The sequence below is a fragment of the Zonotrichia leucophrys genome, chromosome 3 (genome assembly GCF_028769735.1).
Source record: "Zonotrichia leucophrys gambelii isolate GWCS_2022_RI chromosome 3, RI_Zleu_2.0, whole genome shotgun sequence".
In the NCBI taxonomy this organism is placed as follows: Eukaryota; Metazoa; Chordata; class Aves; order Passeriformes; family Passerellidae; genus Zonotrichia; species Zonotrichia leucophrys.
Genome location: NC_088172.1, coordinates 50,938,798 through 50,959,969, shown reverse-complemented (window position 1 = coordinate 50,959,969; position 21,172 = coordinate 50,938,798). Strand labels below are relative to the sequence as shown.

The window sequence follows — 21,172 nt, the reverse complement described above, 5'->3', positions numbered from 1 at the left end:
GTTTATAGATAAAGGGAAATTATAGGTTTTCCCTTAGTCTTGTTCTTAGGAAGGGTTGAATCATTTTGGCTTGAATTTTCAAATAAATAAATTCTGACATGTGGCAAGGAAGACTTCCATCCTCCTGTAAATAAAAGCAAAGCATCATATTGCATTACAGGCAATGATACTACTTCTATAGATACATGTGAAAACTGAACTTCCAAACCAGCCTAGTCAACAATTTCTTAGGAAAACCACAGAGAGAACATTTTTTGAGAAATACAGCCTCTTCTTTGACTAGGCCAGGAAGTCACTATAAAGAGCTACAAAATATTTGAATACTCACCACTTAAGAATAAAAGAGCTGTTGTGAAAAACTGATATCCTAACTGGGGGGATTTTGGATCTCTATCACTTGCTGGTGCAGACATGGTCATTTGTAGAGCTTCAGGAGACTGTGAAAGGAAGCTTACCTGTCCTGATTTGAAAACCAGCTGGGCAGCAGTCTTCAGGCACTTAGCCAGTCTTTCCTTCTGTTCCAGCTTCCTTTTTTCCCCTCTACATCACCAGCAGATTTCCAAGGGCAACTAGCTCCTCTTGTTTCTATCCTGAAGTTCACCAACAAGTCCGGAGAAGTTTATAAAGCCTAGCAGTTAAGATTTATCACCAGAGGATTAGTCGGTGCAGCTCTGAACCCATGACATTATTTTCTGTTTAGGTCATTAGTCTAAATCCCTGTCTGTTTACTGGTTGCTTTTTCAAATATTTATTCTTTTTGATTCCTACACTCTCCACGGCCTCCTGTCTCAAGCTGTTGAAATGAATAGTTCCTAATTGTAAATACGGAAAAATGCCTTCAGGGATATTTTTATCCACTTGGATCAATCAATACATTTTAGCTCCATGACTTTGTGAGGTACATCTCAGACACCCTGTGCTCCCAGCTCCTTCCACAACCCCTCAGGCAGCTAAATGTCATCAATACATGCTGAGATCCAGATCCCTGTGGGCTATGTGAGTCACGCTGCTTCTCCACTCCTGCCGGACACACCCCAGCTCTGTTGTCTGTCCTCTGTTCCACTGTTCCCAATCCATGTTTTCAAAGGCAGCCAGGACTACAGAGTGGTGTCATATGCTGGAGTTAATACCATGAAAGTATAATTCCAAATATCTCTAATACCAAACAATATCAAAAATAGTAAGCATCGATATTACTATGATAAAGTCATCACTAGCCTAGCATTTTTCTGCACAGCCTTGCTTGGACTGATGTCTAAGGAAAGCTCTTAGTGACTTGTACTCTATAATCTGCAGGATTTCATCCACCTACACTGAGGTCCGCAGCACTTCTGCTATAAAAATCATTGCAGTCTGCTTCACAAGAATCTGCACCTGTCCTGGCTTGTCTGCTGCCATCATTTCACCCTGGTGTTATTTCTCCTCCTCGCAGCTCCACCTCCCCTGCAGATCCCGCAGTACATATCTGTCCCCTTGTGGCCGAATGCCTGACCCAGCCCTGCTATTTCATAGGATCCTTTAGGCTGACCATAACCTTTCAGCTCTTTCTCCCACCCACACAAACATGGACTCACTATCCCTGCCCTGGCAGCTCCAGAAAAAATACTCAAAAGGGATAGGAAGCATCTAAAAGGCGCTGCAGTCTTATACAAGAGCTGGCTAGAGATGAGGTGCAGGAGTTGGCTGCCCGGTCTGACGGATGGAAAGAGGCAGCAGAGCAAAAGTGTGGACAGATTTCTCCAGCAAACCTGCACAACGCAGCTTGCAAGGTGCAGATGTGAAACCTTGCTGGAAAACAGGGCTGAGCACTTGCTGCAGGCAAGATCCAGGTGAGAAAGGTATTGTGAACGACAACAAATCCAATGCAGCATGTAGAGATGAAGAAAAAAAATGTCTTCAGATAAAGGTCTGAGAGTTGTTGCCAGTCATGTTTTTCTGCTAGTCCTTTGGGATGCCTGTTGGTTTAATCATGAGTCTCTGACGTCCTCTAAGGGCAAGAAGTCAGACAGAGTGGCTGACCATATCAATTCATACAGTTACTTTATAATTCACACTGCATATTTTTACATCGCTGCTGCAATACAAAGGGTACACAGAGGAAATACTTTGAAATACTCAGTGAAATAGCCTTAGTGCTAGAAATACTCTTTCTGTTCCTTACTGCATGCCAGCTTAAGCCCAAACCATCAGTCAAAGCACATTTTCAGGCTGCAGGCAGTCCCTGTTGGGAGCAGAGGTTCCTCTTTGGTGTGCCCAGATTCCCATTTGCAAGGCTCCTTCCATGCCCTGCCACAGCCCCCAGAGCTGCCGTGGCCCTGCTCTTCCTCACAGAGCAAAAACACGACTGGAAGGGGAAAGGGCTGAGTCAGCTCTGCTGGCATGTTGCTGCCAGCCCTGGGGAAGGTCTTCCAGCATTCCAGGGGCACCATCGCTTGTTTGTTTTGTAATCAGAGCTCCCAGCGTTTTGTAGGCAAGACTCTTTTTTTTTTTTTTTTTAGATTAAACTGCATCCATTGGTCTGTTTAAAAACCGCATTAATAGCAAACTGAATGTTTTGTTTATAACCAAGCACTCAACCTCCCCACCCTGCATACTAACATTCCTTAAAAAAAAGAAAAAAAGCCCAAATCATTTCACAAAAACACTGAATTATAACAAAAATTATAGAAGGTGCACCAAACCTGGGGCTGAAACCTATCCAGCCCCTAGTTTGGTGAGAATTCCTGCTCTCCAGTCCCATCCCCAGCATTACCAGAAGCCATCTGACACTTGGATTCTCTACCTGCAACCTGTTTGGAGTCCACTGACTCACATTTTGCAATCTTCATTGTGTTGTTTCTCCTACTTATCCAAAGTGTAAGTAGTCACAGGGAAAAAAAATGAAATAACATATCTCAACTGTTTTATTTTTTCCCTTCTGAAAATAAGTGGTTTTCATTGTCTCTGGACTCATTAGCCGACTTTAAAACTGACAGAAAAGTAAATTATTTTGTTCAAACACATTGTTATGTCTCATAATTTTTTTCTGACTCAGTTATTCCTCACTAATTATGAGTCCAATCTAATAAATCCATCTCCCTTCAAGAAAAAAAAAGTATTTCCATAGAGGATTCTTACTTGTTTTGACCAAAAAAAAAAAAAATCTGAAATCTTCCATTTGAAAAGGATTATCTTTGAACATTCTTTCCAGTTTCTATTCTGGCAAGCTATCATTTTCTTATTTTCCACATAGTTAACTAATTTTGTTTTGTATGCTTCAGTGATACAAGAAATCCCTTTACTCTAATTTTCTACAGAATTTGACTTCATTTTGCTTCATCCTCACCCTTTTTATTTTAGATGGTCAAAAGAAAAAGTCACAACCTGTAGTCTTACAAAATACTTTGATTTCACATGAAAAATTTGGTAGAATACATTACTTTTTCTCTTGAAATGTACCTGATTCCTCATCTGCTATTTTTAAACTTAAAATCTGTTATGATTTGGGTCATTCATAGTTCCCTTCTCCTGCACCATCATAATGTGCAAAATAATCCAGTAATAGAACAGCTGCAGGAAATTGTGCATGCACACTGAAAATGTGAAAAAGCAAACTGCTTTATTCTGTAATAATAAACTACAGAGCAACAGAAATCAAAGAGTAATTTAACATGATCTGTCTTGATGCATTTAATTCTAATTTAGCAAGTACTTGAATACTTTTGCACTTAATTTCATTGAGGAACCATGGTTCTACTACATTAATATTCTGATGCATGGTTCTGCTGTGTTGCAAATAGTGTATTATCAATAATATGATGCATAGGCAAAAATTCAGTTCCATGTACTTTAACACACTTATAACACAATTTTCTATATGCTTTGTGATTTTATTTTTACAGTGTTTATGGCATGTAAATAATTTCACTTTAATATCTACAACTGCAACATTTTAATTTGTTGAGTTTTGGCTGGACGCTTAGTAACATTGTCTTCACCGGAGTTAGTTCAACTGTTAGTTGGAGAAAATAAATGTAGTTCTGTAGCTGTACTGCTCTGTGAGTTAACATATATTACTTCTACTTCAGAATGCATTGTGTTGATAAATCAAGAATTTTATACACTTTACCACAATAAAAGAGTAATTATGAACAGATAGTAAACTCTTAATCCCACGCCTTTTTTAATACAGACAAACCTAATAAAAATAATCTATAGGAAGAGGGGTGTCTGCTGATAGAACTTTAATACACATTTGCTATGCCTGTCTTGTCATGAATGCATCTTGTTTTAAAAAGAAGAAAACATTTGAAACAAATGTTCAAAACATTCATAAACCTCTTTGAATTTCTCCATTTTTCTCACAAAAGAAAGACTTACTTCAGTGCTGTATGGAATAAGCCTTAGAAAAAAAGTGAGTCTGTGATTTCAGGGCTTACTTAAATTATATAGGTCAAAAATCACCTGAACTTTGTTCAAATCAAATTGCGTCTTATTTATTTATTTTATTTATTTATTTTTCTTTGGCCAAGTGGAGAAATATGTCAGTGCTCTTCCAAAAGTAAAGCAAATACAGGGAATATTAGTAGTCACATAATAGGCCATATTCCTTTGTGAACATGGTGAGCATTTATACTTCAGAAAATACAGATCTGTTGAGCTGAAAAAAAAAAGCATTAGAAAACCTTTATTACTTATTCTGGCTTAACATGCAAACCACTAATCAAGCACTGCCATGAACTTCATGCGAAAACCTGCCTCCTTTGAAATAACGAGAGAGCCGTGCTGGTGGTTTCTGTGGGGCTGGAGCTCATTGCTGGGGCCAGGGCTGGTCACAGGGTGCCAGGGGACGAGGCTCATGGACCTGACAGGAGACTTCAAGTCTCATTGCAGCCATCAGGAAATCACTTTACAATGAAACCCTACTTTATATTTGTCACTCTCAGAGACTATTTCTTAATGTTATGAATGTGTTATCTAGTCTGCATGGATCTGAATTTGTAATGCAATTAACTTAACTTTCAAAGTACGGTAAATCATGTTTTGTATGATATTTATTAATGTGGATGAAAAAAATGGGTTTTGTCCTTTAGCAATAAATCAAAAAGTGGCCAATAAAACCAATAAAACAGAAAGTGAAACTTCTTGTATTATCTCACAAAGAATTAGAAAATTACTGCATCCTTTTTGCATCCTTTTCCACCCTCTAATTCCCCAATCAACATATCACGCTTAAAAATTACATTCCATCCAGCCTTGAACACTTCCAGGGATGGAGCATCCACAAGTTCTCTGTGCAACCTGCGCCTCACTACCCACACAAAAAAGAATTTTTTTCTCATATCTAATCTAAACCTGCTCTCTTTCCATTTGAAGTCATTCCCCCAAAACAACGTTACATTGCAAAACAAAAAATTAAATTTATTTCAACCCAGTTAGCCACAGAAGCATGAGAATTTACACAAGATTTATTTCTATCTTCTCAAATGACTGATTTTACAAAAGCTTGAGTGTTTATTTCTTTATTTTACAGCAAGTCAATGAGAAACAATTCTTTAGAATCCAATGAAATAAAAACGTGTTTCAAGTCCCCAGCCAGATACCAAAATTACCACTCTTACTTGAAAAAGTGTCATTTTTCTTAAAATAGTGTGTTTAGTTTTACTGAGTGGGTCGTCATTCGCTGAGATACTGTAGAAAGCCCACAAATGGTCAAGACAAAAATAAGTAAGTCATCTTTACTGCTCTACACAACCATACAAAACATATAATGGGAAGAGAAAACTAAAACCACAGAATCAAGTTTAAATGTACTATTAAAACAGATTTATTGTCTTTATTTCTTTTTTTAAAATCATGATGTTTAACAACACTCAGAAAGCAGCTTTTACTACTAAGAGGTAGTTTTGTACACCTCATCATCAGTTTTGTACACTTCTCTGAAAATAAACACTTTAGTAGTTCAGCTATTTTCTGTAGTGAACAAGAATTCTAAAATAATTTTTCATTATCAGAAGAATTGCCACTGTGGATTAATTGCCCAAGGAATACAGCAGCTGGAAGCAAACTTTTCAAGACATCATGACCAAGGCCAACACTCAATTTTACCAAATATATTTATATGAGGCACATGACGGAACACTGTGAGAAAGCCTTTGCTGGAAAAATTATACTTTTTGTTTTGCCATACAAGCAGACAAAAGCAACCAACAGAAGAAAAAAAACCTCTCTTGTTCCAAAATTAAGATAATCTTCTATCTTGCAGACAATTATCTTGAAGCTAAAGCCCTTATGTGTAAAAATGCAGAGATGTCCCAGGTGGCAAGAAGGAACAACCCCTACTTGATTTCATCCTTGCCACCTAGAGGTAAAACACAAGGAATGCCACTGAAGTAACTTCTCAGTAACTTCTCAAAACTGTGAGCTGACCTTGGGTGACCCATGACTGCAACGCCTCTGCACTGTAACTTGAGGGCATTGTTGATGTGTTGCCTATCATTTTCATAACTGAAGTAGTAAGCTGCCCAGGGATTTTTTGTTTGCCATCTCCAGGCTGCTGGCTTGACTCTACCCATTCCAATCAGTCTCTTCGTTGAAGTTCTAAAAACCAGCCCTGGTTGGTGACTCTGGAGTAGGGACCAGAAATAGGGATCTGTTTTCTGTGGAGATCCAACAGGTAAGGAAGCAAACAGAGAATTTTACTTTGTTCCATCTCCGTTCAGTGAAGAAGCTGGACGTTTCTTTGCTGCTCCTCTGGGGTCCTTGCCACATCTCTGAGGCAGACACAGGGGAAGAAGTGGTGCTGATGGGAGTGGATCAGCCCTTCAAGGCGTGAGATGATTTCATAGTCAGGAAGAGCCAGGCTGGCAATGTCGAGGCCCAGCATCCGCGAGACCACCTCTCGGAAATCTGCCAGCTGCGAGGGCAAACACAAAGGAGTAAATCAAATGGGAAACAAAGGAGATGTCAGGGAAAACAAGGACATACAGGCATATGTAAAAACACAAGCACTTGTGTTATCAGTGCTAAATATAGGCATTTCAGCTGTTGCTCAATACAGAGAGCAGAAGAGGACAGAAACAGCACTTTGAGGCATGCATCAAGTCACAAAACACAAACAGCTGAGATGTCAAGTATCTCAAACACAAAACAGTTTTCAAGTGTTTCTTTAGTATCTTTCACAAGCATATCTTCCCTGCTGACTGAACTCCAAAAACTGAGGAAAACACACTTTTACTTGAACCCAGATGACCAAAAACCATACAAACTGGAAACTCTGGTGGGCACTTCCCGGAGCAAAGGTTTTTGCTTGTCCTTGACCCCCATCTGCCACCTCTCCCCTCTACCCTGCACTTTCTTGAGAAAAAAGAAAGGAGGAGGTTAGAAGAAAGGTGGAAGTTTTTGGCACATACTGCAGTCTGACTTTGATTTCAATCAGGATACAGCCCAAATTCAAGATGCAGCTTAAGAAAATGCTTGTTTTTCTTCTGTGCATGGCTGCTGAAAATGTCATAGCAATAGTATTTGGTAAAGTAATTAATTAAAGACACCAGCTTTCTCTCTGCAGTTCCAAGTGGATACACATCCACAAGTGGCTGTCATCACTGCTGATTTACTCTTCTCAACTCACAATATGTATCATTATCAAACTTCAAGGCCCCTTGAACAGACAATAAATTACATAGCCAAAATGACAAATGCCTTAATACTCCTTATCAACACATAAAAGAGGAAAATGTAACTGTTTGAGGAAATATGCTTTTCTTGCTCTCTATTTGAATGCCAAGATCCCCATTCCCAACCAGCAAAGAGACTCAAAATGCCACAAAATCATCAGAACCATTAAGAAACTGGACTCATGTTCTGATGTGGCAACATCCTCACTCCACCAATCCTGCCAAGGGCTAAGGTTAAGGAGAAGATGGACAGTTCTGAAATGTCTCCAACCCCAAGAACACTGTGCAGAATTCTAAAGCAGTTAACTCTGTGAGGAAAAGGGTTTGCAGCTTTCCGGAAAACAAGGTCTCAGTTTCTAAGACTTTGCCAAAGGCAGTTTTTTTCAAACCCTGAGGAGCTACCATCGATTCAGAAACACAAATATGGAAACCAATACAGAACAGAGTTGAGGTCTGGGGTCCTCAGCACAAGACAGACACGGACCTGTTACAACAGGTCCCAAGGAGAGCTACAGAGATGATCAGAGGGCTGAAGAGCCTCTTCTATGAAGTCAGGCTGAGAGAGCTGGGGCTGTTCAGCCTGGAGAAGGGAAGGCTCCAGGGAGACCTTATAACAGCCTTCCAGGACTTCAAGGGGGCTTATAAAAAAAAAAAAAAAAAAAAAAAAAGAAAAGAAAAAATGGGAGAGTAACACTTTACACAAGCATATAGGGATAGGAGAAGGGAGAAGGGTTTTCAACTAAAAGAGGAGAGATTTAGATTAGGAAGAAGTTCTTTACTGGGAGGGTGGTGAGGCACTGGAACAGGTTTGCCCAGGGAACTTGTGGTGTCCCATCCCTGGAAGTGTTCATGGTCAGGCTGAATGGGGTTTTGAAAAATCTGGTCCTGTGGGAGGTGGCCCTGCCCATGGGAGGGGTGTTGGAAGTAGATCATCATTAGGGTCCCTTCCAAGACAACCCATTCCATGATTCTGTGATTTGAGAATTCAGTCCCAACTATCTGTACTACCAAGGCAGTGAGATGTCGTGGATCAAATGTTGGAACAACATTACAGCAAAACCCCAAAGTTCCCATTTATTATATTATATTCTACACTAGTTCAGGACATCATTGATGCAGGGGTCTGGCAGCGTGCTAGGCAAGCTCCCTTAGCAGAAGCTGAAGATTTTTATTTAAACATCTGGATCACAGACAGGATAAAGAGGCAGCAAACCTGGAATTTGTTTCCATACAGACTTTACATTGAAAGATCCAGGCAGCTCTCTGCAAAGATCCAGCCTTCAAATAAAGGAGAGAAATAAACAGCACTAAAGACTCAAACACAAAGGTTTGCTGCAGACAACAATACTCCTGCTAAATTTTCTTTGCACCTTCCATTCAGTGAGTAAAATTATCAGAAGTAAAAAAAAAAGGAAATTAATGCAACTTGGAGCACTAACCCAAGATACTGGGGTTTGAGGAAGTTAAAAGCAGATGCTATATTTTATTTTCAAACTGTAACTACAAGAAAGTAGAAGGGGTCTTATTCCAACAGAAAGAGAAGAAAAAGAAAAATCCAAAGAATATTGCAACAATATTCAAGTGTTTTGAAACCCCTTGGATTCAGATGGTAAAAAGTCAACATTTTTATTTGTGCTTTTAGCACAATACTCAATGTATGACTGCATGGAATAATTTACTGCGTATAATTAATATCTTCTACTCTTTGCCAGATGCTTTGTTTTCTCATGAGATGTATGAAGAAATTAAATCTTCCTTTCAAATTTCTAACCTTTGTTATAAAACAAAACAGCATTAAAGAATTCCAGAAAAAGATTCCTAAAGGGAAAAAAAAGATTCCTAGGTTGTTGGTCTTCTCTCCATGTAAATTAGAAAAATATTTTCCTAGACTAATTTTCTGAAATAGCATTCTTAAATTTCATCCAGAGTCATTGTTAAGGCCAAGATATGCCATACAATTTTTAGCTGGGAAATCTAATAAAGTTCTAGGTGTTTCTTGTATTTTCCAACCATCTTTGAATTTATGGCCTATACACAGTTACACAGTAACACAGGCTCTTTGAATCATTTGGGTTGGAAAGGACCTTTAAGATTATCAAATCCAACTCCTAACCTGCATTGCCAAGTCCATCACTAAACCCTGTCTGTCTAGGTGTCTTTTAAATGCCTTTAGGACTGGTGACTCAACCACACCCTGGGCAGCTTGTTCCAACGCCTGACTATGCTGTCAGTGAATAAATTTTGCCTAATATCCAGTATAAACTCCCTCCCCTACCCAGCACAACTTGAAGCTCCTTCCTTTCATCCTATCACTTAGTCCGGTTGAATCTCTTACAACTGGCAAGGAGAAAGTGCAAGAGACCAATGTGTGAGAAACAAAAGGTAACAGATGAGAAGTTGATAAGTTTTATACCTAAGATATTTGGGAAAAGACATATATTAAGAGAGATGCTAGGATTTTACAGCATTTTAATACTTCTCTAAAAGGTGATGTAATATTTTGTGATGAGCAAAGAAAATAATGCCTGCATTTATTATTCTCTTGCAAAACTTGCAGAATAGCTTTGCAACCACAACTGTCACTGTGGCTCACAAGTGTGAGCTAAAATTTCCTCGTTTGACAATATTTGGAACACTTTAAAGCACAGTGGATAGCTGCTCCAGATATACCATTTTCCTACACTCTAAGGAACACCTAGCACTTGTCAAATACCTACACACCCACCTGTCTCTCTCTTTTTGCTAGTTCTGCAAGGGTTGTTTTAAGCACCTTCATCTCACTAGTAACTGCTTCTAACTTATTTTTGTTTTTTTCTTTATCTTCAGTAGCTTTACGCTCCTTTAAAAGAAGTTCTGATTTGGCAGATCTAAGTTGTTTCTCAGCTTTTTCTTTCATTCTTTCCAATTTGTCTTGAGACTTACTGAGTTCTTCTATTGTTCTGTTCTGCTCCAAAGTTTTGATCTGCAATAAGATAAGGAAGTGTTAAATTTGTCATACTTTTTTATCAAACTTGAGCAAACAATAAAAATATCAGTAGTGATCACAAATAAGCACTTTAGTGTGAGTTTTTTTTGGGTTCTTCATTAAATCATCACATGTACATGTGAACTGAAAAGTTATTTAAGGAGACAGGCCTATTTCAACACAATTAACAAAAATATTTTTTCTTCAAAGACAGTTAATTCTCCACAGGTTTTGTGAAGAGAGGTATCTGGACAGAAAAGAAAATTCACAGTGAAGGTTCACTCTCTTCCCTGAAAAAAAGAGTACTAAAAAGAGTTGTCAAATGTTCTGCTGGTAAAAATAGCCCAAAAATTTACATTTTGCTTTGCAGATGCTACTTAGCATATCAAGACAAATTGCAAAATACTCAAAATACTGTAGTATTATATTTGGTTTTGCCACCTAGATTTGAGCAGTTCTCCATGCACACATTTATTTTAAATTAAGTCCAGTTGTATCCAACCGGAATAGAAAAATGGATAGAAGTACAAATGTAATCTTTTAACTCACCTTAAGTTCGCTGGTTTCAGACAGCTTGGCTTTGAGATCAGTATTTGCTTCCCTTGCCAGATCAAGCTGCTTCTGTAGCCTCTCGATCATCTTATGTAACTTTCTGACAGTGAGATTGGCCTCATCCCTTTCCACAGCTACGGCAGCCCTTACTTGCTTCTCTTCTTCCAGCTGGGTTATTTTCTGCCGCAGAAGGTTCATGTGCAGCTCTCTGCTTTCTAGCTTTTCTTTCTGAGCCTTCAGCTTGATTTCCAAACACAAGGGCATTTGAAAAAATAAATGTGAGAGACCGTGGTACTACATAATCGCAAATTTAATCCTCATGTTGCATTTATAACCTGAACTCTTTTTCCTCTCTTGAAAACTCTGTGAAGAAGTATGAACATATATACCCTCACTTGATACTCCTTGTATTACCAATTCATTGTGCTTCTCTATTGTTTTAAACCTCAACCAGACCCAATTCCCAGCTCTATACCAGTCTGACAAGCCTAAACCCAAAAGATTTCCCTATGTCGTAACAGGATGACAGAGGGTTGTTTGACCAAATTTGCACAGACTTGTTCCGGTCGGAACAACTGAATGACGGAACAGATCTTGTTGGAAACATTGTAATTCTTGGTGAAGTACAACCAAGACCCTACTAGTTTCTAGAGAAGTTTGTGTAATGTGCCTCCCTCCTTGGCAGATCCCTTTAGATTTAAATATTACTGGCAGTTGTTTGCAGAACTAGAAATACGTATTAAAAAGTAGACAAATATACAGATATAAACATCCATAACTTCATAGTTTTTTCTTAAGAAGTGAAAAGCAGTATCATGTTCAACTGACTGGCAGGTTTAGTTATTTCAATATGCAGTCTTTTTGCACAGTTTGCAAACATTCACTATCTTCTTTTTATGTCATGGATATCTTTGAAACTCCTTGCACGTATACAGTCTGCTGCCTCTGGCAAGCCACTACAAAAACACAGCCATATGTTTATCTTTGAATGGTATGTCTTTTTTACATACCTTCCTTCTGAGGCTGTATGCCACAGTCTTGTTCTCAACCACTGCATCCCCTTCCAGTTTCACCAGCTGCTCTACCCGGGCCAGAATCACATCCATGGCCATATCAAATCCAACCTCTGCTGCTAGACTGTCCAGCTTCATCTTCTCATTAAGTTGCTCCAGAAATTTCATATACTAAGATGTGGGAAAGTGGGCAGAAGAATAATAAAATTTCATTGAAAGTCATGAAGCACAATTTAAAAGCAATCCCCACTATAGCAGCAGCCAATAATATGTACAAGTACACTACAAGAAATATACTGAAAGGTTGTAATTGGACACACTCCTGACACAACTGCAAATTCTCCATATGTCCTTTTCTTAGTCAGCACTTACTTTGTCCATAAATCCCTAGATCTACTGTATTTGTCTTCTTAGCAAGAAAAAATAGGTTTTGCTTCTCTGCAGCACCAGGTAGGCCCTGCTTCTGGCTCCAGTTCCTGTCTGGAGCTCTGCTGTTTTACACAGCTGTGCATGGGCAGGGAGAAGTCCTAACTAATGCTGCAAGTGCTGGGATTGCCCCATACTGTCAGCTCCCAAACAGAGAGAACTGGTACCAGTGGTGCCATGAATGACATACAATGTAGTCTGAGGAGATGCAGGAATGTTAACACTGTCAGCCTTCAGCCCTTCTTTGGAACAGCAAGAGATAAGTTACTGGTTTACAAATTGCTTTTAAAGTTATTTTAATTGCATCTCCATCTGGTTTACTGATGTGAACATATACAGATATCTAATAGAATTTAATCCAATTTTTCCTTCTTTCATCCTGCTCTTTAAAAATTGCTTTAGTCTCTTGCTCTCAATTAGCCTCTCTTGCAAAATCCAAAACCCTCCTCACTAAGAATTGTTTCCCTTTGTCTCTTATTACTTCTGGTGTAAACCATTATCTTTGCACAGAATCAACAAAAGAAATAAAAAGAAAAAAACCCAAAACACCAACAAAACAGTTTCACGATTTGTTCATTAACAAGAATACCTTTTTGCTTCATGATATTTCTGATTCAAATAACTAAAAACAGCAGCAGCAGCAGAGAAAAGCACTGCAGTTATTCATTGACAGGAAAAAAATTGCAAAAAAAATCATTGCAGCAAAATGTAGAGAATAATTTAAGAATCTAGGGCCACATGTTATTCACAAAGGAAGCAGAGCGGAAGGAACACTCCTTTTTCTAGTTTTCTCCCAATGTGATGGATGCCTCATTCAAAAAAGTTATTTTATCATAGTCTAAGACAAAACAAACAGCACAAAACTGTTGATTCCTCTAAGCACTAATCTTGGCCCGGCAACATACTGCAACTTTGCTTTTCATAGCTGTAGTGTTTGGCTTTCCAGGTACTATGTCATTTTTCAAACTCTTTGGTATGTGAATGAGTTATAGGCTAACAGTCTGTTCATTCATACAATTAAACAAAAAACCCTAGTAGTTCATAATTGCCCAATAATATAAAAGAATCAAAGACACAAGACAAGATCTTGAGAGACTGCAGACCATATTATGTTTTAGAGAAAGATATAAAGACAAGAGAAATGTTGAGATCAAAGACTAATTGAAGAACTTCTGATGGGGTATTGACAGGGACTTCTTTTAAGATGGTAGTTTGGTTTTGGGGTGGTTTTTTTTTTTTGCTTGGTAGGTTTCGGGGTTTTTTGGGGGGGATCAGGCTTTTTGTTTGTTTCATTTCACAGTAATGAACTCAAAAGCTTAGCTACATCTTCCAATTGTTGGTCAAAGAAAAGGTATTATTACTCTCTACATCATGTCTGATTTTGCCGTTTCACATTACTTGCACTGCTCCAGTAGACCAAAGCAATACAATGAGCTGTGTCTCTGCCTTTAGTGACCTCCATTCAAAAGTAAATAATGTGTGCAACTACTTTTTGTTTCTCAAGCTTCAAACTATCTTGCATCAGGTCTCCATTTAATAATTCCTCTTCCAAGTGCTTCAGTTGATTGTGGAAATTCTCAGAACATTTTTCAGCTTTCCTGCTCCTCTCCAGGGCTTCATGGTACAATCTGGTCTGATTTTCCAAAGCTTTAGTCAATTTAGCTAATTGTGTTTCAAGCTGAGATACCATCTAGGGAGCAAGCAGAACAACAAAGCATATGGGGTTAGGTGGGAAATGCTAGAAGGATATGAAAGATAAATCACCAAATTATTAAAAATAGGGCAAAATATCTATCTTTAAAATATATGCCTTTAAAAAGTCAAAAAGAAAAAATCTGTAACCACCAGCAAAAAATTGTAGGCGTGGAGACTCCCAAAAATGAACAGCAGGTACTATAAATAAGATGAATCAAATACAATTACTTTGTATTAAAAAATCAATACAAAGTAATTCAGACACAAAATTTCCAAAGCTGTGGGCACAGCAGCAATACCTGGTAGTCGCTATCATTCCTTGAAATAGGCCAAAGAAATCACTATTCTATTGAGGAGTTGATTAGAAAAAGCATATAAGTTATTTAGAAAATACATGCAGCATGTAGGGGAGAATGTAGATATGGATAATTAAGTCTCAGAGGAGTGTTTCCCAACTGGTAACTGTTAAGCAGTGTTCAAAAGATTGTGCTTTAAAAAATATTAGTAATAATAATTTCTGTAATCTAGCCAGAGCCCAAGGATAAAAGGATAAAATCTCAAAACGAGCAATTAGAACCATTTTGAAAAAATTTCTAATTCTTCACTGTTAACTTTACAACACCTGCATATAATGTAATGGATATTAAATTGTACACTATTTATAAATTGAATACTTTAAAGCATCTGGTTACGCTACTGCCAAATACTGAAAGGCAGTTCTACACACCAAGTTGCTTGTTTCCCTCTGTATTCTTCTTATTGTCATATACTTATTTGGTTACATAGTTAACTATAGTGCATTTGAAACTCATTGTTCAGACACTAATCTCCAAGCAGCCTCTTAACTTTAAATATCTTGTTGGTTCCTGTTAATGAAATTAACAGTAAGTACACGGAGCTCTCATTAATTTTAATGGCACTGAAAGGTTTCCAACTCAAACTGCAATTAAATACAAACAGTTTGCCCCCAACTTGCCTAAAACCACTGAGAAATTACTGATGCTTATGCAGTAGACAACCCTAAACAATAATAAATCTGCAAGAACTCACAAATATATTTTATGCTATTTTGCATTTCACATCACCCAGCAGGAACAAGAATTTTTGACCACAGATGCACTACTGCCAGGGAGCCTAGAGCCCCTTTATCAGGTTGTAGAGGGGGTTTTAGAGGCTTCAAAATCCATAAACATGAGAAAGTGAAGGACTATACCACAGAAGCAGAGCAGAAGCTGTCATTTTATCATCCTGGGCCATCCTGCTGTAACTTTCATCCTTGGCTTAGGGACAACCCACAAGGTGGGCATTTCCTAAAACAACGTTGCAGCCTTGTTACCCACCCATGCCTAATCCATCATTTTACAAAGGCTGCATTTTTGGTCCTTCAGTTCTGACCTCCACAACTTCTCATTCCTAGGACTAATGCAGCTTGATCAGTCAACCTGCAAAATAAAAATCCCTCCCTTTCCTGCTTTTTGTTTTAATGTGGCTACTGGATAATTTCAGACGACAACAGTTTTACATGTGACACAAAGCAGGGTCTGAGTGTGGATCTGCAGGAGGGTAGGAAGGTCTGCAGAGGGATCTGGGCAGGCTGGATCCATGGGCTGATGCCAGTGTATGAAGTTCAACAAGGCAAAGTGCCAGTTCCAAGTGCCAGGTCCTGCCCTTGGGTCACAACATTGCTGCTGGCTGGGCAGAGGGGCTGGGAAGCTGCGTGGTGGAAAAGGATGTGGGGCTGCTGGTGAACACCTGGCTGAAACTGAGCCAACAATGTGCCCAGATAGGCAAGAAGGCCAATGGGTTTTTGTTGGGTTGTTTTTGGTTTTGTTTTTAAGTACCTCACCAAAATGCAGAGGATATTTTCAAGAACTATTTCCAGCCTTGCACAGAATACAAAACCATTTGCTGCTCACATCAGCAGGAAATCCTAGAACTTCAAAATCTAGCAAGAATATTAAAGTTGGTTTTTCCTGGCATTCTGATTCACTTTCCCCCTGAGCTGTCCCTTCTCCATCTACACATTCAAACACACCTTTGCAAACCACCAGCCCAAATGCCTCAAACCAGAGTCCTCCTTTGCCTTCTTTGGATGCTGAATAATGTTTAGATGTAAGTGCAAAAAAAAATCTTTATTTTTAGGTGCAGGTTTTAAGGACTGGAGGGAAAGAAGTTGCCTGTGGCAACTCATCAATTATATCTGCTTTGAGAAAGAAGTCAGTTCTTGAAGTCACCATTGTAGCAGCAAATCCATACTTGTTCACAGGTTTTACTAAATCATAGCAACCAAACAGCCACTTCTCATGTCTGCTGGCACAGAAACCAAATTTCAATGTTGTAACTGAAAGACCATTCCGAGTCTTTTCTTCTTAACATCATCTATTATTAATTTAATTTCTGGACTCTTCCTGTTTAGTAAATCATAGATGATTTTCTCCTATTACCTTAAATCAACAGACAGCAAAATTAAAGTTTTCTGTAATTCCAAAACCTAAGCAGAAAGAACCAACACTCTACCAGATGAAAAAAATTAAACAGTACCCAAAGAGAATAAATACACAATTGGGCAAGTGCAGTAGTTGCAGACTTACTATTTCTTTATTCTTCTCTTTGCAATTTATTTCTTGGATCCTCTCCGAAATGGCCTTCTCAGAAGGTTTAACTATTGCAGATTCACAGCTGAGCAGGGTAGCAATTTCTTCTTTAAAAGCCTCTAAAGAGCTCTGAGCAGTCCTGACCTCTTCTCTGCTACTCTTCAAGCTTGCATCTAACTCACTGGAAGATTTCTTCAAATTGTGCAGCTCCTGCTTTGAGGTGTCCAAAGCTTTCTGGTTAACAGTCAGTTTCTCTTGGAGGTTTCTGATCTCCACCTCTAAACTCTTCCTCTTTATTACAGCACTGTCAAGATCCTAAAGCACAGGAAAAATTAAACAAGGTTTTTAGAATCAGTTATAAACCCTCTCCACAAGACACAAATTAAGGAATAACTCAGGAGCAGGTACTGCAGACAGAGAAACTAGGATCCACGTTCCTCATATTTGCTCAACATCAGGGTCTCATAGGGGAACTGCCACTGAAATTGATGAAAACCTTAAATCTGCTGTAATCACACTAAAGACAAACCTCTTATATTGGTTTGCAAAAAGGAATACATAAATAAAATTTTCAGGTGAATGAAACCAAATTTTTAATTGTAAAACTATTGAAATCTTACTTTTCCACTCACACAATATGGCCTGAAAAACAAGGAGTGAAAAAGATACATCACAAATAAAGCCAAAGTACTACAACTGAGAGAGAAAAGGATGGCATAGAATAGAATATTTCAGTTGGAAGGGACCTGCAGTGATGGTCAACTCCAACTGCCTGACAATTCAACCATAGACACAACCAAAACCATAGACGCAATCTCTGAACACGGTGATAAGAGCTGATCTCTGAGATCAGTTTATCTGACAAAAAGTTTGTGTGACAGAAATTCCTGAGATTATTTATTCACAAAATGAGAAGTGAGGGACCAGACAAACCAAGGCTTGGTTGGGAAGGAATAAAATATAGCCAGTACATATGTATCTATATCAGTTGTATATAAATACTGACCTAACAGGTCAGAGCAGACAGAAAGAGTTGTGCATCCTGACCCATGACACCAAAATGAATTATGACAGAAAAAATAAAGAAAAATAACCATCTAAACATAAAAAATAAAGTCTCTCCTTTCCCCACAATACCAATATTAAGAGTGCTTACACACACAAATATAGGAAAAATATTTGCAGCAACACCAACTAAAAGTACAGCAAAGACTAGGTCTTCATTTCTCAGGGCATTTATTGATTGGGAAGAACAAATGGGAAAGAATATTATTCCACACATGACACAAAATTACTCCAGAGGATGGAATATTTACAGAGAAGGACTGGATTCTCTGGAGGTCTCAGTGATAAGTAGAGGCTCAGTAAGTGGACTGATATGAGTTAAGGTTGTGCACACTGGAGTTAGAGAACTGCTCCCAGAGCAGTTATGAATGTGGTATTACTCAAGGGTCTGTGTGTGCTTGCTGTGGAGCATAGCATGTCATTTGTATTAATGGAATACCTGCCAATCAAGCAGTTAAATCTGGGAGCATTTCTGTAGATCAACAGAGAGGGTGGCCAAAAAAAAAGGAGTTTGCAGGGCACTTTTAGAAAATAAAATATAAAAATATGATACTAAAAACACTAAAATTTTTAATAGCAGCAAGAAGGCAAACATGCAAAAACATAAATAAAAACAACCCCTGACATTTAGGAAATTATTTGTTATTTCACATTTCTGAAGTCATTTTAGAATTGTTCTAGAAACAAATGTTGGTCTGATTCCTTGCCAATTTCTCTTTTTTATTCTAGATATGTCCTATTAATAGAAAATTCCCACCTGTGCTCAGAACTACATTATGGTAATTACAGCAAAGAATAAAGAGTCATTTATTTCAATTACAATTTTCAGCAGTGTGTATTTTTCCTTTCAGAAAGGCAGTGCTAAAATGGTTTGCCAGTACCAGGGAGCTTCCCTAATCACCATCTTGTTAAATTGCGAACATCTGAAAACAAACATATTATATTAAAAAGATCAAAGTCTAAAATAAAGAAGTACAAGCCACCAAACAGTGGCTAGGAAACTGTCTGGCAGAAAAGGACCTGGGGGTGCTGGTCAGGAGCTGAGCGTGAGCCAGCTGTGCCCAGGTGGCCAAGAAGGCCGATGGCATCCTGGCCTGGATCAGCAATGGTGTGGCGAGCAGGAGCAGGGCAGGGATTGTCCCCCTGTACTCGGCACTGGTGAGACCACACCTTGAGTCCTGTGTTTTCTCTTGGGCCCCTCAGTTCAGGAAGGACATTGAGGTGCTCTGGTGTCCAGAGATGGACAATGGAGCTGGTGAAAGGTCTGGAGCACAAGTCTGCGAGGAGGACCTGGAGGAGCAGGGGATGTTTGAACTGGAGGAGGCTCAAGGGAGACCCCATCACTCTCTACAAATGCCTGGAAGGAGGCTGGAGCCAGGGGGGGGCCAATTTCTTCTCCCAGTTAAGAAACATAGGAAATGGCCCTGAATTGTGGCCAGGGGAGGTTTTGATTGGGTACTGGGAAAATATTCATCCTCAAAAGGGCTATGAAGCACTGGAACAGGCTACCCAGGGAAGTAAGTGGTGGAGTCACCACCCCTGGAGATATACTTAGGGATTTACAGGGTATTAGGATACAGGATACTGTGTACAGAATACTTAAAAACATGGTTTAGTGGCAGATTTGGCAGTGCTGGGGTATCAGTTGCACTCCACAAGATTACAGGCCCTTTCCAACCTAAATAATTCCATGATTCTATTAATACTGACACCCCAATCAGCAGCGTGCTCTCAATAGACTAAATTCAACTATGTATACATATACAAAAAAGAGCCCAGATTACAGTAACAGTAATAGTAAGGTATTAAAAGAATGCAGGTATTTTCCAGATCAATTCTTACACCAGCAGCACCTCCAGTTACTACTGTTAGTACCAGAAGGATTGCAAACTAGTTTGTTCTTATCTCCTGTCTTCTCAAATTATTCAATCTGGAAATATCTGTGATGCCTGCTGAAACCTGCCACTAATATTTTCTTAATGACATCTTATAAACAAAAACAAAAAAAAATATCCAGGTTCTGAGAAACTCATTCCTGTATTTATCTGTTGGGACAAGAAAAACCTAAAATCATTTGGCTGTCTCTCCTACAATCTAAGTATTTTGGTATATTCAAAATGTAGCCATGTTTCTCAAGTTCAATCACAGTCCTTAAATTAGGTTTTCATATTTTAATTAACTCTTTTCATAAAATGGATTTATTTTAATATGTTTATATTTATTAGAAACTACTTAGATCTATTTTGTTAATTAACATAACAATATAAGCCAATATTGAATACTGAAGAGTATTTTCTTGGTTAATTTTGCATCAGTAGTAAATGCAGATATATTTGTATTAGTTAAAATTGCTTGCTTACACTTCAAGTATATTCTATAAAGGTTTTGCACAGATTTTGCAAAAACAAATGTTTAAAGTAACACTTCAGAGGGAAATCACAAATATTTCCAGGTTGAACCATCAGCAAAGATATGAAATAGAACAAGAAAGTTTACTAGTTCTTGTGGTTCATCTGTGGCAATTCTGTATTTAAATTAATCTGGAAGAATATATGCATCCTCTTCTATATCTTCAGTAAATATCATAGAGGAATTTATTAGATATTAAAAAGAAACTTGCTTACAGTAAGTAAAACATTTTAGAGGACCTATAGACACTCTCAAAGAATGTTTTAATTCTCTAATTATGATTAGCATAATCAGTGATCACTCTCTGGAAATACAGAAAGAAAGTTTGGGTATTCTGATCCTCAGTCTAGAAATCTGGGCAGGATTTAAAAGTTGTTTTTCATCAAATGCAAATTTGATATCCCATGCAGCCATAATAAAGGTATGCACGATATTTACAGATTTCCAGAAGCAAAATCTTGCAATATTCTATCAGAAGCATGAGAAATTCAGAAATAAAGAGAAGAATATATTCAGAAATAAAAATAATAGATTAGGGGGAAAAAAAAGCTTCTTGAATTGTTTTTTTACTGCTATTAGCTTCAGGAATTATTGGCTTTTATCCTTTGCTGCTTGATATTGTCATGCAGGGAGACTGAGAGGGGAACAGATAAAATAATTGTTCACTTGTTAATGTTCCTCAAATGAAGCCCAGCTAACTGCAACAAATACTCAAGTATTAAACATGCTAAAGAATACTTTAAATATATTAACCTCCAAATGTAATTAACTGGCTTTCATTTTGTTCAGTAAGAATTT

The 21,172-nt window shown here is 38.2% G+C and overlaps 1 protein-coding gene across 2 annotated transcripts in view; it reads right to left on the bottom strand.

Annotated features, from left to right (window-relative positions):
* Nucleotides 1-5,638: 5,638 nt before the first annotated feature.
* LOC135445556 (damage-control phosphatase ARMT1-like) overlaps nt 5,639-21,172 on the bottom strand; it is a 46,759-nt gene continuing 31,225 nt past the window's right edge. The window contains exons 6-11 of one of the 2 annotated variants that reach the window (XM_064708160.1): nt 16,898-17,215; nt 14,101-14,301; nt 12,183-12,356; nt 11,170-11,412; nt 10,381-10,617; nt 5,639-6,895 (exon numbers count right to left, since the gene is read on the bottom strand). In XM_064708160.1, the coding sequence (XP_064564230.1) occupies nt 6,698-6,895; nt 10,381-10,617; nt 11,170-11,412; nt 12,183-12,356; nt 14,101-14,301; nt 16,898-17,215 (1,371 nt within the window). In that variant the 3' untranslated portion in view covers nt 5,639-6,697. The remainder of the gene's footprint in view (nt 6,896-10,380; nt 10,618-11,169; nt 11,413-12,182; nt 12,357-14,100; nt 14,302-16,897; nt 17,216-21,172) is intronic. The other variant, XM_064708162.1, reaches the window with a different exon arrangement.